We start from the raw sequence: 15,436 nt of genomic DNA, 5'->3' as shown, positions 1-15,436 counted from the left end.
TTAACTCCGTTTACAGTTTAAAGATGCATTGAGCAAAGAGAATCATGGGAAATACTTGGCTGGACATGGGACCCTGTTTATATTTTCTTTTTGAAAGTTTTAGGGGTTTGGGAGAAACGTCTAATCACTGCCTCCTGGTGGGACCTCACTGACACGATTTTGAATGTAAATCCATTGAGAGGAGGAAGAGGACGGCGCCACTCTGCCGCCCCTTCTCTGTTTTAATCAACAGGAAGTACTGTAGAGAGACAAGTCCATTTATGTACATCCACATAGTGTGTACTTGTACACTTTTATTTATTTACCGAGTGATATTTTAGGTATTAAAGTAATAAAGTTCTATTTTGTAGAGATTTGGTAAATAGGATAAATATATGTATATATATATATATATATATTAGACATGGGGGGGAAAAACTGTTTTCAGGTTGATGAAGTGAAGAAAGAGGCAATCATTGGTGCAGATCATGATTCCACCTGCCTGCATTATTTTCTTTAAATGAAATCTAAGTGCCTTGTTTTGTTGAAAACTTTTTTTTACCTTAGTCCCAGATTGACCTAAATTAGTGTTTTATCAAATCTCCAAGACCCACTCTGATCATCGTTTGATCTATTTTCAAAGCATTCCCAGTGTTTTTTTTAATTATGATTATGCTATTTTAAGCTGAAATCAAAAACCTGTGATGTTTTCTTGGCCATAGTGTCTGCAGAGCGGCTGTAGTTCGTTAGAAATTGGGGAGTGTTTATCTGGAGTAAGCCCGCCCCCATTTCCCGTCGTTCATCTGTCCACATGCTCTCCAGCTAGCTTACAGCCCCTCACAACCCCCACCTAACATTGGCGTTGCAACAAAAATGGCGAGAAATGTTGGAGCAATCCATCTGTACAGTTCTGATCCAGATTCCAGCTCAGACGAGGAAAACAAAGACGTTCATGGATCTGTTTGTCTGCGAGCGGATGCATCAGAATGGAGCAGAGCAGGGAGCTTGAGGCCCACCCAGCACGTTTTCTACGTCACAAATACAAGCTTTTTTTTTCTCGTCTGTTCCTGATTTACAACTATCTGGAAAAAGAAATACTCAGAAATGCTCATTTAAATTTTACATTTCTTTATAAATGTCCTCCCTCATCAGAAAAATGCCACAAGAACACGTTAAAAACACCCAAATCGTAGACAGTCTTCAAAGCAAGCTTCTCCTTCTTTCAGGATCAGTCAAAACCTTGTTTAAGATTTGAATCAGGGATTCGGTGACACAGCTGCTTTCGTCTAAAGACACCCGCTCTGCAATGTCAATCGATTTTAGCCTTAATTGCTAACTGGAATGCTAGAGCTAACAAGCTAGAGCTAACAAGAGCAAACAATCTGATAACGACTAGCAACGTTTCAGGATCCCAGATTAACAAAAGAGTAACCATACTGCTGTGAGTTGTCTATACTCGTAATATTCATCCTTTAAATCAACTTTCTTGTTACGATAAGCAATGCATTGGTTTGGTTTTGCCATTATTATTTCCAGTTGTTTATAATAAATGCATTGACATGAAGTTTTGACTGTAACCCACCAGCATTGAACGTGTTTTCTGGGTTTGAGCTAACCCTTGTCTTGTGTGGTGTACGAGGTTCTTTTTGAATTAGACGACTATTGTCGATCATGACATTTGCCATATTCAATCTTTGGAATGAGAAGTTGTCCTCCGATTGGGGACCTTCAAGTGGCCTATGCCATTACTGTTTTATGCATCATTTACATTATAAGACGGATATGAGAAGCCGAGCTGAAATGCAATAAAGACACGAGTCGCCAAGGAGCACGCAACTCTGACGTGGCCCAAAAACATCTTTACTGACACTGTTTTATGAGTGTTAACATTCAGGACCCGTGCAAAACCTCTAAATGAAGAAAACGCTCATTTAGAAATCTGACGCCGCACAGCTGCCTGCTCCTTGTTTGTCGACTAGTATTTATCTCCAAAGGTTTTCTGCCATATTTCATCGTTCCACACCGTATTTTATCAGTGTGAGTTAAATTGACGAAATGAGTAACAGGAAGTGGCTCTGTATACAAGTATAAATGTAGTGGAAATCTTAGAGAATTTTACTCCTACTTGCCACCAAATTCTGTGTAATTGAGAAGCAATGCACAACTCTTTCCCTTTCTCTTCTCTATGTAGAGATTTGCACTCCATAATAAAGAGTTTCTTGCTTCTGAACCTCCTCTGGGCTGTCTTCTTCCTAATCTGGTGGGGTTTAGATCAAGTCGTGTCTGCATGGTTTTCTGCCTCTCTCTGTGTTCTCTCTTCCTCCGTTTGTGTGCAAACACGCGTCTCCAGCCGACAAAGGCATGGGATGAGCGTTTCTCAGAGCATGCTGGCACGCCGACAGATCAGACCCTTCTGCAGGCTGCTGAAGAGGGAAGGATGCATGCATTGCTTTGATGTCTTTGGATTGCTCACAAGTATCCCTCACCACTCAAACACACAAAAAAAACCTTTTCATTTCATTAGTTAAAGGTAGATTTCTAAATGCAAAAGAGATGCTGTGGATTGGAGGGCTGGGTGGCAGTGTGTGAGTAATTGTAGCTACCAGACTAAATGTATGTTTTCAGCTGCTCTGGGCCTTAAACACACCTTAACTGCAATTCAATTGTTCACGTACCAAAAGTCTTTATTTTTTCTGCCTTTGGCTCAAGCAACTACAACCTTCAGCCAGACCCTCAAGACTGCAGATGTCTTTTTCAAATGCAGACATTTATGAAATATGTTGGTATAAATCAAATTTTCAGCTCAAGTTCAGATGCATTTAGTCGACTATTGAAAAAGGAAATAATTCACTAAAGATCATTATTTACTGTGAGAAACAAAATGCAGTTATCTAAATTGAATGTGTGCTGTGTTCAAATTGCTAAGGAAGAAAATTATATTTTTTAAAAACGAGAAAAAAATGTAAATAGTTTATTTTTTCCTCGTGTATTTTCAGCCTTACTGAATGATTTCAACAGCAGCTGGAGCCAAGAACTCCTCATTATATTTAAACAGATTTTTTTAACTTGTTATTTTCCTTTAAAAGGTTAGCCACAATACTAATAATTATTATTTGTTGCTATTTTTAATTGACATTTATACTGGAATGACTAATAACCTATCATTCTACAGAACCTAAAACTGCTCTGATCAGAACTTCCTTCAATCCTTTTGCTTCTAAATTACTCTATCTTTAAATGAACATTGGTACTTTCCAAATGGTTAGAAAACAAAACAAATGGTCAATTTGTATTTATAGCATAGGATGACATAAAGAATTGCACTAATGTCAACAGTCTGAGAAATGGCTATCAAGACGGCTGTATAATCCCAACCTTTGCATATTTTTAGATGTTCAGCTGGCAGGAAGAGCGATCAGGAGCTGAAGGTCAGAGGGGTCAAACTTTGAATGCAGTGAAAGAAAGAGGAAGAGCCCAGTCGGACGAGTGGCTGACAGTAACAGCCACACACATCCAAGAGGTGGACGTGGAGCCTCTGGACTATGACCTGGACATCAGCAGGGAGGTAATTTACCCGAGATTTTTATTAGTTTGCTGTTCGATAGATTCTACTAACAGACCATCTGTGTGCTGACGGCGTCATGTGTCTTAGCTCTCCATGCCAGACAAAGTTTTCATCCCGGAGCGGTATGTCGAGTCCGACCCAGAGGAGCCTCCCAGTCCGGAGGAGTTGCAGGAACGCTCTCGCCGGGCCGAGCGCATCAAGAGCCTTCTGACAAAGTCCAGGTAAGCAGCCTTTTGCAAACGCTTGTTTGAGCCCAGAGCTTCTCTTCAGTCTGCTTTGAAAACCAAAAACAACATCGACAACATTTGGCCAAACTGTTAGAGACATGCAATTGTGAAAAACGTTTCTCGCTTATGTCAAAAACTGCAACAACAGCTCAACTTTAAATAAAAAAACACTTTTTAAGTCATATTTAAAATGAAATCAGTAATAAGTTATTTTGACTTGTTTTGAAATGGTTTATTTCAAGCAATTATTTAGAAATAATACACAAAAGCAATACAATCATCAGTTATACATTCATACAGCAACTAATCAAACTTAGGATAATTAGACATACTAATAAATATTGCTTGAAAGGGAGTGGAAGGAAGCAAACTTATATAATCCCACCCCGTTATACTGTAACCATTTTATTACATGATTTATCAATATCTGGTTCCTAGGTTTTATCAGACAGAATTAAGAATCATAAAGTATCAATAAAGCACATGACAAAGATGAATTACTTAATTGTAATGTAAAAATAACTATTTTAGAAATCAACATGGTAAATGCAGATCAGTTATATAAAATATATGCAGATTATGTCACTTATAAAAGTCATTCATATGATTAAAAAATAATACTATATCAGTAAAATACACAACACTGTTTCAGGAATTTTCATAGCAAAATTTCATCAAGTATCAAAAGTTAAAAACGTGCAAAATTATGTTACATTAGGAAAGATTTTGAATCAATTTATCAATTTTTTTGGAGCAAGTGAAGTAATATCATTAAACTTCGATCAATTTAACCATTTTAAATAAGTGATTAATCTTTTTTTATTTTTATTTTAGCTATGCAAACTATGTCCCCATCCAACACCTAAATATGGTTGAGTCTTATGTTAACCCCTTCACTTCTTATGTCACCAACTCTTAAACCACAAAAAATCACTGAAGAATTTGTTTTCATATAATTGAAAATAAAGTCAGACACAATGAACCAGCTGTTTTTGTTACCTTTGTTTTTCTGTGTCAGATTTAGTGTTAAATGTGTGAGCTACATTTTTTTTCTTTTTCTGGTGCCTGTCGAAGGAAAAAATGGATGAAATTAGCGGTTGGTGACTTTCAGATGTCTTAGTTATTTCCATCTCTGCTGCCTCTCATCTGTTTTCCATCTCTTCACCTGTGCTGTGCAGCTATCAGAACATGCAGCCGTCTGCGCCTCTGGACCTCCGTGAGATGGATTCAGCCCTGCAGCAGCAGGAGAGGATCATGAGTGTTTCCCACATGCTGGCCTCAGAGGCCTCCCGCAAGAGCAAGCTGGTGGCAGGTTGGTTAGTTAGTCAGTCAGGTGTGCACATGAACAGAGCTATGATGCAGGGTCACCTCAGTGTCATGTTGCCACAGCAGCCAGTTTGCAGAAATGTCTGCATCACTGACACTTTCTGACTTTGTAAAGCCTGATTCTGAGTTTGATCTGACATGGATTCTGATCTTACATCTTGTTTATGGTATTTTCAGCCTTACTGGTCTTGCGGGATTTTTCTAATGACTAAGGACACATATAAAGAAAATGGCCTTTTTGAATATTTCATTAATCAAATTGTTGTGAATCAGGAGCAGACAAAAAAATGCCACTGGAATATGAGCCTAAAGGCCCGTACACACCGGGACGAATATTCGCCAGGCGTTATTCGCCACGTTTTTTGTGTTCACACCCAGGCGATTTTCGCTGACGATGAGCCGAGTGAACATGCAATTTCATTCCCTGACATTAGATGGCGCTTAATGTAAAACAGAAATACTCCTGTACACAAGGTGGCGCTGCGCAACTTTACGCTTCTTAAAGTCGCTTTTCACTCAGAAGAAGAGAGCAAGTATTTACGCGCTTGTCAGAATCAAACAAAGAAAACATGAATATTTCAAGCACCAGTTGCTCCAACAGGTACTTGGTTCGGGGATATTTTAGAATGTCCGTCATTATTGCTTCGCGGCAGTGTAGACGCTACTTGGCGTCTATCTTCTTCGCTGGTAAGTGTGCTCAGAAAGGCACTTTTGTGTTTGAGCGCCCCCAAGTTGTGTTTTACTGTAACTTCAGAAGCTCCAGACACGTGTGCAAAAGCGCTGTTCTCATTGGTCGAATAGATTTCGACGCGACGCGTCAAAAAAAACAACGAACCTGAGGCGTTTTTTTGACGCTTTGACGCTTTAACGCGTGGCGTTTTTTCGCGTCAGTGTGCACACTCTCATTGGTGCCCTTTGTTTAGTCACGAGGCGTTAAACGTCGGCGAAATTCGTTGTTGTGACGTAGAAATTATGCTGGGAGGACCACAAGCTCCCTGCTAAGCTCCATTCTGATCTTTGCAAATCAAGTCAAACTTTATTTATAAAAAGCGCTTGTCATGCCTTGAGAAACTCGAAAAAAAAATAAAAAACATTCACAGTATTACAACAAAAGCCCAACCTACCCTTCACCCTCCCCACTCCCCTCCATTAACACATACTACCCCTGACCCCACACACTATGAACACTTCTAAAAGTAACCTCTGAAAGAAAATGACCACTTGCAGACAACTAGATCCATGTGCGTCTTTGTTTTCCTCGTCTAAGCTGCCATCTGGCCCCAAATTTGTATGACTGGATAGCTCCAATATTGCTCACCATCGTTGTAACAGCAGTGATGTTAGGTTGGGGGTGTGAGGGGCTGTAGGCTAGCGGGAGAGCGTGCAAACAGTTGAAGGACGGGAAGCGGGGGAGGTCTTGCTTGCGCCAACATTCCCTTCCACAACTCGGAGGCAAATTTTTGATGAACTACTGCCGCTCTGCAGGAAATTCTGCCCTAGAAATTAAACATTTTTTTAAAATTTTTTGCCTTAAAGCGGCATAATCCTACTAAAAAAGACGAGGCCGGAGTATCAACAATAATTTTCAGAATAGATTCCATTCGATTCACCAGACAGGGATCGATTTGATTAACTATTTTTTGGATTCTTTTGATCAACTCAATTAGATTCATTTTGAAATGCAGGGTTTACACATTTAGACATATTTGTATCAAGAGTGTATTCCTACTAATCTGATACAGTTCCCACAGTGTAACATGTATTGGTGAAATAATACACCAATGAGATTGTTAACACTATAGTGTTTTATGGTTTCTCAAACAGAGAAGCTCCAACAAAAATGTGCAGATCAGTAACATTGTAAAGGCTCTAAACTGACTCATATTACAGAAATAAAAGGTCTGCCTCTCCTGGGGGCGTTTCAGTTTGGCCTCTAGATGGCGCTAAAGCATTAAATTTGATTCCAGATGATTCGTGCAAAAACTGTGCATTAGACCACAAATGGCTACTTTAAAATAAATGTTTCCTTAAAAGAGTTTGGAAAATTCATGCCTGTGAGGACATAAAGCTGTTCATCTAGTCAACACAATGCTGACTAAATGTGTAGGTTGACCGAGCGTTAGCATTAGCCGTCCTGTTAGAAATGTCATAATACATTAGCATCAAGCTAGTGGACTTTAGCTTTACTGCTATTTTGTGTTCAGTCACTGGAAAAGGAAAGACACAAAAGATTAATCTCTAATTTTATAAAATATTAATTTATTTACTAAGCTTGGTTCTGATCGATTGATGGATTTTATTAACCCGGCCCTGTAAAAGACCTCTGGAAACGCTCTGACAATAGATCAAAAGTTGATCAGAGTGGATCTATAAAGAAGCTCATATTTATTTTTATTTACTGCATTAGTTAACAGTTAACTAACGTTAATAACTGAACCTCCCTTAAGGTATTACAAAGCATGAATAAGCCTAAATATGCAGTAAGTGACATTAAAAATAAAGTGTTATAGTTATAGCGTTACTGACTGTTTTGTCTTCTTCTCTCCAGCCAAAGCTGCAGCAGAACACTGATCATCACAGAGGAAGGAAACTGCAGCTGGATGGATCGCCGGAGTCCCACACTGACTCACAAACCAAAACCCCTATTTTCTATCTGAGTGACAACAGTTCAATCCAGTCTCACCATGTATGTTGCTCTGCACACGCATAGCTCAACAAAGCAATAATGAATGATGATGATTAGATCCATTTATAAAGGACGTGCCTGCACATGAATGCCTATTTATTACACATGAAATGTTTTTACTGTATATTTTTTCACAGCACTGTTTACTTATTATTAAAACTCTAACAATGAAGTGCCTCAAAACACAATGAAAGGAATGTTAAAACCCTAAAGTGGTGTGATTACAAAGATATTCTCATAAAGGTATTTTCGTGATTCTGCTTCACTGAAATCTTTGGTTTTACTTTTTGCTTCAGAAACTTTTTTACAGATTGTCTGTTTACATAACGATTAAGATTGGAGAGTAATCTGATTACTGTATTAATAAGACCAATGAGGAAGAAAAGGAGCTTCCAAAACCTTGTTTACATGTTTCAGGCCATTATTAGATCCATTTGGAGGACTTGTAAGTTTCCCTCTGTGGAGCATGGCCACGCCTGCATACATGTCTAACCCTTGTGCTTTCTTAGATGACCCCACCCTTGCATTGATGTGTTATTCCTACCATGACAAAGGTGGAAAAATTTCATGTAATCCATGGACACCAGTGAAGATCACAAATCATTGAAGAAAAAAGGTTCAGAGCACTGTCTAGTGGGTCTAGATGACCCAACTCCCAATGTTAAAGTGCCTAGGATAGCACAAGGGCTAAAGTAAGGAACCAGCTGCTGTCATTTCTGCTCCTTCACCTTCACAGTTTTCATACCGGGATTGTCTTCAATCTGTCATGTTTTCACTGTCACTTATCGTTTTTTTAAATAAACACCTGCTCACATGTTCCAACTGTGTTGACCTTATTTCTTAATGATCGTGCCACTTCTGTTATCTGATACAAGAGGCCAACTTTACACTATAACTTAATCTGAGTTTAGTGTTTATACATAGCAGTCTGTGTCAACACTCAGGGAGCCGGTTTAGCTTGTGCTGGTTTGCAGCACCTTCCGTCCGTGAAACCAGGGTTCAAATCCGGGCTGTTCCCTGTTCCCTTCTCTGCTTCTGTGCTGCTCCCAAGCCCGGATACATTGACAGGGCTTGAAAGAGGGAGAGTCTGTATCAACACTCAATTTTTATTCATTAATTCACACTTAAAAAAAAATCTACCAAAGAACTTTACATACAAAATATTATGTTCAAGAAATATAAAAAACAGGAGGATTCAGGATTTGTTTTTGTCTCATGTATATCTGTAGATCACGCGTGTTACAGTTGAGCAGAGAGCACAGTGATAAACTTAACTGGGGCGGCTGTGGTGCAGAAGTAGAGTGGTTGACCACGGATCAGAATATCACAGGTTTGGATCCTTCCCTGTCGGTCTTTGTGTTGAAGTGTCCTTGAGCAAGACACTGAACCCCCACAATGCTCCTGGTGGTTATAGGAAGTGTTCAGATCACATCAGTGAGTGAATGTGTGTGTGGGTGAAGGGGACTGACTGAAAAGCGCTGTGGGCCTTCTTAGAAGGTGGTAGGGGGTGGTTGCTCCCGGGCATCTGGCCTTTGGGGGGGAGGGGCCCTGGGTGCCTGCCGGGCCGGACGGCTGCTCTGTCTGCTGTGGCTCTGGGCTACCTGCTCTGACTGAAGCCTTCAATGTGATCAAGTACATCAGGAAACAGTCATTCAATCTACACGCTCAGTCCTCCTGGTTGAACACGGGCCTGGTAGATGTGTTATCTATTTGTTGGACGTGTAATCCCATGTATTCAGGTCAGCGTGCACGAAGAGGTGCCGTTCGGAGTGATGTGTTGCAGGAAGTCTTCTATAGATATGTGAATTTAGATAGATATAATTAAGACTGGTAAACAGTTGTGTGTGATGGTGTGTGTATGTGTGTGACATCCTGTTCACATCTGTTACAAAATGGGTTTATATTAATGCACTCGAAGAGTAACAAATAACCCAGATTGAAAAAGCTAAACATGTCCATCACAAGAGGAACGCAGCTGCAATCTGTGTGTTCATATGCTGGACAGGACAAAGAAACAAAACAGAAGGTATTACGGAGGTATACATGTACATGTACAGGGCATTTACAGTTTTCTCTGGGTGACCTCATATGCAATCGGTCCAGTTCTCCCTAATGCCTTTTGCTATCATGGGGGGTCAAAATTCCTTACATTGACGTGTTCTCCCATGACAAAGGTGGAAAGATTTCATGTAATCCATGGACACCAGTGAAGATCACAAATCATTGAAGAAAAAAGGTTCAGAGCACTGTCTAGTGGGTCTAAATGACCCAACTCCCAATGGTAAAGTGCCTAGGATAGCACAAGGGTTAAAAAATAGCTTATTTGTGACATAGAAGTTCTGTGCTCTGCTCCCTTCTGATTCATCCACTTGCAGACAAATAAATCCATGAGCGTCTTCATTTTCCATGTCTGAGCTGGAATCTGGATCCAAACTGTACAGCTGGATAGCTCCAGTATTGATCACCATGTTTGTTTGTTTTGCTCCGTCTGCTTAACGTGGGATTTTCCAATCCAGACTGATTTATACAATGCATCTGTGTCAGGGCCCGGTCACAGGTCCTGTCCCTAAAAAAACCTTCATGACCTCCTGGTCATTCCATTTTAGCAAAGGTTGCCTTCTTTCATGGGTTTTAGAGGATGTTTGAAGTTGTTCAAGTAATTTTCTTGACACAAAACCCAACTTTTACCCATTAAAACCCATAAAATTATTTCGTATGCAGAACGCTTCTTTGTCAACTCAGTTGCTGCACGACTTAACTGCATGAGGCCCCAATCACCACCCCTCCACTGCCATGCTTGACAGTTGGTGTAGCTCCTTCAGTAAATTTTCATGGTTATGCTAAATTCTAAGGAGAACTACTTTTAGCTTTCCAGATGTCTGTGCAGCAGCAGTTGATTTTCAGAGATCCCCACTCATTGTTTTCTTCAACAAATAAGTCTAAAAAAACCCACTTTTTTTCTCCTTTTATTCTTAAAAAATTAAAAAACAATTCATGACAACACTACTCATGCTGAAAGGCAAGTTCTCCCACTTTCTCCAACCGACTGTGGGGCGGATGTAGACACTCAAAACTAAAACATGTTCAACACCTCACAGCTAAATACCATTTTAGATTGGAGGCTTGTTTCAGTCGAGACATGCACACAGAAATGCATTTCCCCTTTGAGAGTCCTACTCTACACAAAAGAAAAAAAAGGAAAAAAAGGGGAAATCCACCAAAACGAAAAGCATCAAGCGGTCCACATCTGAGAATAAAAAAACCTAATTCCTGGTTGTTTGGCTCCCAGCCCTACGTCGATTTCACAAACGTCATTTTAACCTCGTGTTTCCGTTCTTCAGCCGTAGATTCTGAGTCAGCCACGCCGTGTTCTGGAGATTTCTCTTTCTGGGTTGGATCACAATCTTTGTCCCGACTTTCTTTGGGCGTCTCTTCCGTGGTGGACTTCAGTGACTTAACTTCTCCGGCCTGACCGTCCACTGCTGTAGACGTTGGAGTTTCTGGCTGAGCTTCAGGCTGGAAAAGGAGAATACAAGAAGCTTAAAGTGTCAGTGATGAATCCGTCCACCGTTCAACTTTTGACTATAACTTTTTAACATCTACTTATTGATTTAAGTCGTATCAAGATAAGGCTGTTGTGTTGAGCAAGACTTTAGATTAGCATTTAACAGGAAAACAAACCAAGGTTGACACTGTATAAGAAAAACATCACAGAAAAGACTAGATTATTATTGAACTACAACGGTAAACGTTACACCACCAGCAGAAAATATTTAAGTATGTGACAGAATTGAAGAACACATTTACCTCATATTACAAGTTACTTAATAAATGTACACTTATGAGCTACTTACCTACAAAATGATTTGAACTGCAGCACAACAACTTAAAGCTACTTTGACATTTAAAGCAGAACAAAACGACAGTAGATCAACATTTAGGTTTGTTGACTGTAAGATTAAATAAAACTTTGTTCTTATTGTGCTTTCATTTGGCATCAAATGAACTCCTACAAAACATTTTTCTTTTTAGATTCAGTCAAAGGTTTTGTTTTAATACCACTAAGGTTTTCAGCGTCTCTAAAGCGTTTTGTGTGTGAGAGCTATCACTTACACAGCTGCTGATCAGGTACTAAACTCATTCTAGTTAAAAAGTGATCTAACAGCTACAACACTTCATTTTTTTTGCATTGTTGCTTTTTTAATAACACTGTGCAATAGTGTATGTAACCTATTTAAGGAACTGATCAAGGCCAGATCTTTCTGATGTGATAAGTAAAATCTGAGTTTCTTTTCCTTCAGACCAATGACTGCTCTGAGATGTGCTGCAACGAAAAGTTACAAAGAGAAAAATGGAATGGCTTAAATTTGTTTGGAAAAACAAAAACAATGGACTTCGTTGTGGAAAATTGGCTAACTGACACCAAACATCTCCAGATTTTTCGTCTTTTAAGTCAGAGCGCTCATATTAAGCATTTCAATTTTAGTGGTTTTGAACCATCATCTTCACCTCACTGAAACCCAGACCACAGTGTCTCCGGTCCCGGCCTGTCACCCTTCCCTCCATGCCCTGCTGATACTGCATCTCCAGGTCCTCGTTCATCTTCCTATCTTCTTGCCCTGCAGCAAAGAAACCAGCTGTTCAGGGTATAGGTCCGGTTTGATGCACTGACTGCATCAACGAGGCTGCATAAAATCAGTTTACATTCACAGAAACGAAGCTGCATTTTGTCAAATGAAAAAGCTCACCGCTTCGAAAATGCGACGTTGACTTGTGATCACCGATAACGAGACGGCCAGTGTGCTCTTTCTGATAGGACACATAAAGTTAGAAAAACTTTTAGAACATTGATTATGAGTCACCAAAAAGGAGAAAGATGATGTATTAAAATACAAACCAACCTTGCTTGCACCCATGAGCCGTAAAAACTTTTGTTTCCTTTCATCACTTCCCAGGTCTACAGCAGCCCACTGGGTGTCCTGCAGGAACACGCAGATTTGAACTAATTTGTTTTGCTCACGTTACTAATAAAATGTCAAAGTTTTTTATATTAAGCAACAGTTCCAACAATTTTCTAAACCTATCAAAAATTTAAAAGTAACTTAAAATACAGCATTATGAAAATAGGTTTGATTAGTATTTTTAACCACAAATTTAACCACTAACACAGACTGTATTGATAATTGAGGCCAAACATGTTTCTTTGCCACTATTATAACTGCACACATCACATTTATTGTCACAGCAGAAAACAAAAAAAGAAATAAACTATCACATTAACCTGCCAATTATCTTTTATTAAAACAATCACAAAAACATCAACTTAGCTATAATAATTTGTACTTTTAAAAACAAGTGCTTTTGGGAGATAATAAACAGTGGGTAAACAGTGCTCGGGCCTAAACTCACTTTGAATAATTCAGTCTGAAGTGTACGAAGCAACAGATTTACTTGATTCTCTAGAATTTGACCATAAAGTTCTAAATAAATAAGCTTCACAAAGGTGGTGGGAGAGTTAGACCTTTTCTTTCATTTATGGTGTGCGTGTGTTCACGTTTAGACGAAGATCATGAGAGGTAGTAAGTAACAACACCGTTAGCCAACTTGCTAGCGGGGCAATAATATGTAATGTTTGCATTTCTCTGACTTGTATATCTTTACTCACTTGAGTGGGGGATGCCGGACGTTTTGTGCCGTGTTTGTCCACAGGAGAAGACATTATGAAGGACAGTTTTTACTAAACGGGCTTATGAGAAGCATGCCACCACCTACTACAAGCTAGCTGGGGTTGTCAACACTCGCTCTTTTTCAACGTCACTTCCGGTTCTCTCTCTCTCTGTCTTTCTTTGGGGGGGGGGGTGTCACTCACTACTGTGTGATCAAAAAAAATGACACATACAGGGCCTATTACTATTATTGTTGTTTGGTCTTATATGTGTGTTTGATATTTGCAATTGTTTCTTTATTGTGCAACTGAATGTGAATTTCTGTAATTTGAAAAATGTGAAATAAAGTTTCATGGAAAAAAAACATTGTGTGAGAGTTCGCTTTGCAAGAAACAATGCTGCCACCTTCTGGAAGGATGTATTAACTCCAGACGTAATTAAAAAAATCATCACATAAATGAATGTAGATTTATAAAATAGAAAAAATAGGAAATCTATAAAGACACTGGTAAAGCATAAAAAAGAGAAAGTTTAGGCTTAAAACAAACTGCCCATTAGCCTATTAACCAACATTAAAAAGGAAAGTTTGTAATGCAAATTAGGTCTTAAACTAATGAAAAGTTCAGCTCTGGAATCACTACTCATGCTGCAGACTCTTTAGTAGGTTAAAACAAACATATACAATCTCCTTGTTCCTTTATTAAACTGAAATTCCCCCCCAGTCCATCTGCCAAGTCTGTTAAAAAGTCGTGTTGTTACACTTGTACCCTTACATTCTTCTTATTCCTTGTTTTTTTAAAATGTCAACTTGGCTTCTCCTTATAGAAATGTTAGTCCCCGCCCTTCTTTGAAGCCGTTTGCTTTAGATCATAAATTAAAGTACAAAAAACCAACCGTCAATCATATCATTAAATGCTGCGCCATCCTGAACCCAAAAACGTCCATCTGACATGTCACTGTAAGGGTGGGGTCATCTCAGATAGCACAAGGGTTAAATGACAACCAGTGCCACGTTAACGTTGTTGTTGGCCCCAGGCTGTTATTTGTCAAGGCCTGTATCCTGATGACCATCCAAACAGCATTTGAAAAAAGGAGAAACACCAACTTCCATGATGCTCCTCTTCTGCCTTGCAGACCGCACTTTTAACAAATCTAAAAAAATAACAGTTTACTCCATGAAGTGCTGCAAATTTCATTTAATGCTCAACTTTTTGACCATAAGTGTCATGGTGCTTCTGTCAGACTCCTCCCCCTCCAGCTCTGCTCCACTCTGCTCCTGATTGCCACCAGCTGCCGTCACTCCACTCATCACCCTCTGCTGCCTTAAAAGGAGACCCAACGCCACAATCCAACACCAGTTAGTTGCCCATTATGCTGACTAGTCTGGTCTCGTCTAGTTCTAGAATACTTTGGCTTGCATTTAGTTCTGGCTCTAATTCTGTTCTCCTGCCTCAGGAATTCTACCCACGAGTGACGTCAGTGTGGACCTACTACCTTGCTGTCCTGAAGGACCGGAAGACCACTCGGACTACACTGACCGCGTTTGTACCTTCAGCCATGCCACAAGCCCTCCACTGCTCCGGACCACGTCTCGCCAAAATCATGACTACCACTGGAGAAATAAATCATTCTTACCTGTCCTCATTCTGGGTTCCAGCACCTGGGTTCGCCTAGCTTGGAAATCAACCACCCGATCTTTGAAAAATCTTTGGCGTAGTCATGAATGTAGAGGCGCCATCAGGCATCAATTAGTCTGGCAGGGATGAAATTGGGTGACAGCTGGGCGGCCACAGGGCGGCGGCAGCTCTGACTGGACGATGTGTAAATGTCTCCAGATGACGGCCGTCCATGTTAAATGCCACCAGCCACACAGTAACCCAAGGGATATATAAAAAGTGGGCCATTCTGCAATTCAATTTATTTGTATAGCCCAAAATCACAACAGTCATCTCGATGGGCTTTGTGCAGACAAGTGTAGGGTAAAACA

At 39.8% G+C, this 15,436-nt stretch overlaps 2 protein-coding genes across 11 annotated transcripts in view; one reads left to right on the top strand and one right to left on the bottom strand.

Moving 5' to 3' along the window:
• The window catches only part of plekha7 (pleckstrin homology domain containing A7), a 138,411-nt gene extending 129,806 nt beyond the window's left edge, over positions 1–8,605 (top strand). For 9 of the 10 annotated variants that reach the window (XM_011475780.3, XM_011475778.3, XM_011475777.3 and 6 more), the window contains 4 exons: positions 3,371–3,544; positions 3,632–3,765; positions 4,950–5,083; positions 7,646–8,605. In XM_011475780.3, the coding sequence (XP_011474082.1) occupies positions 3,371–3,544; positions 3,632–3,765; positions 4,950–5,083; positions 7,646–7,668 (465 nt within the window). In that variant the 3' untranslated portion in view covers positions 7,669–8,605. The remainder of the gene's footprint in view (positions 1–3,370; positions 3,545–3,631; positions 3,766–4,949; positions 5,084–7,645) is intronic. The other variant, XM_011475789.3, reaches the window with a different exon arrangement.
• Positions 8,606–10,732: 2,127 nt separating this feature from the next.
• On the bottom strand, positions 10,733–13,605 carry c6h11orf58 (chromosome 6 C11orf58 homolog). The gene is made up of 5 exons (XM_004069394.4): positions 13,449–13,605; positions 12,685–12,762; positions 12,532–12,592; positions 12,293–12,402; positions 10,733–11,299 (listed from the first exon to the last, which is right to left on the bottom strand). The coding sequence occupies exons 1-5, from the start codon at positions 13,500–13,502 to the stop codon at positions 11,075–11,077; spliced, it is 528 nt and encodes a 175-aa protein (XP_004069442.1). The 5' UTR covers positions 13,503–13,605; the 3' UTR covers positions 10,733–11,074.
• Between the last annotated feature and the right edge of the window lie 1,831 nt (positions 13,606–15,436).

The sequence above is a fragment of the Oryzias latipes genome, chromosome 6 (genome assembly GCF_002234675.1).
Source record: "Oryzias latipes chromosome 6, ASM223467v1".
In the NCBI taxonomy this organism is placed as follows: domain Eukaryota; kingdom Metazoa; phylum Chordata; class Actinopteri; order Beloniformes; family Adrianichthyidae; genus Oryzias; species Oryzias latipes.
Note: the sequence above shows the minus strand (reverse complement) of the source record. Positions and strands in the feature narration are given on the sequence as shown.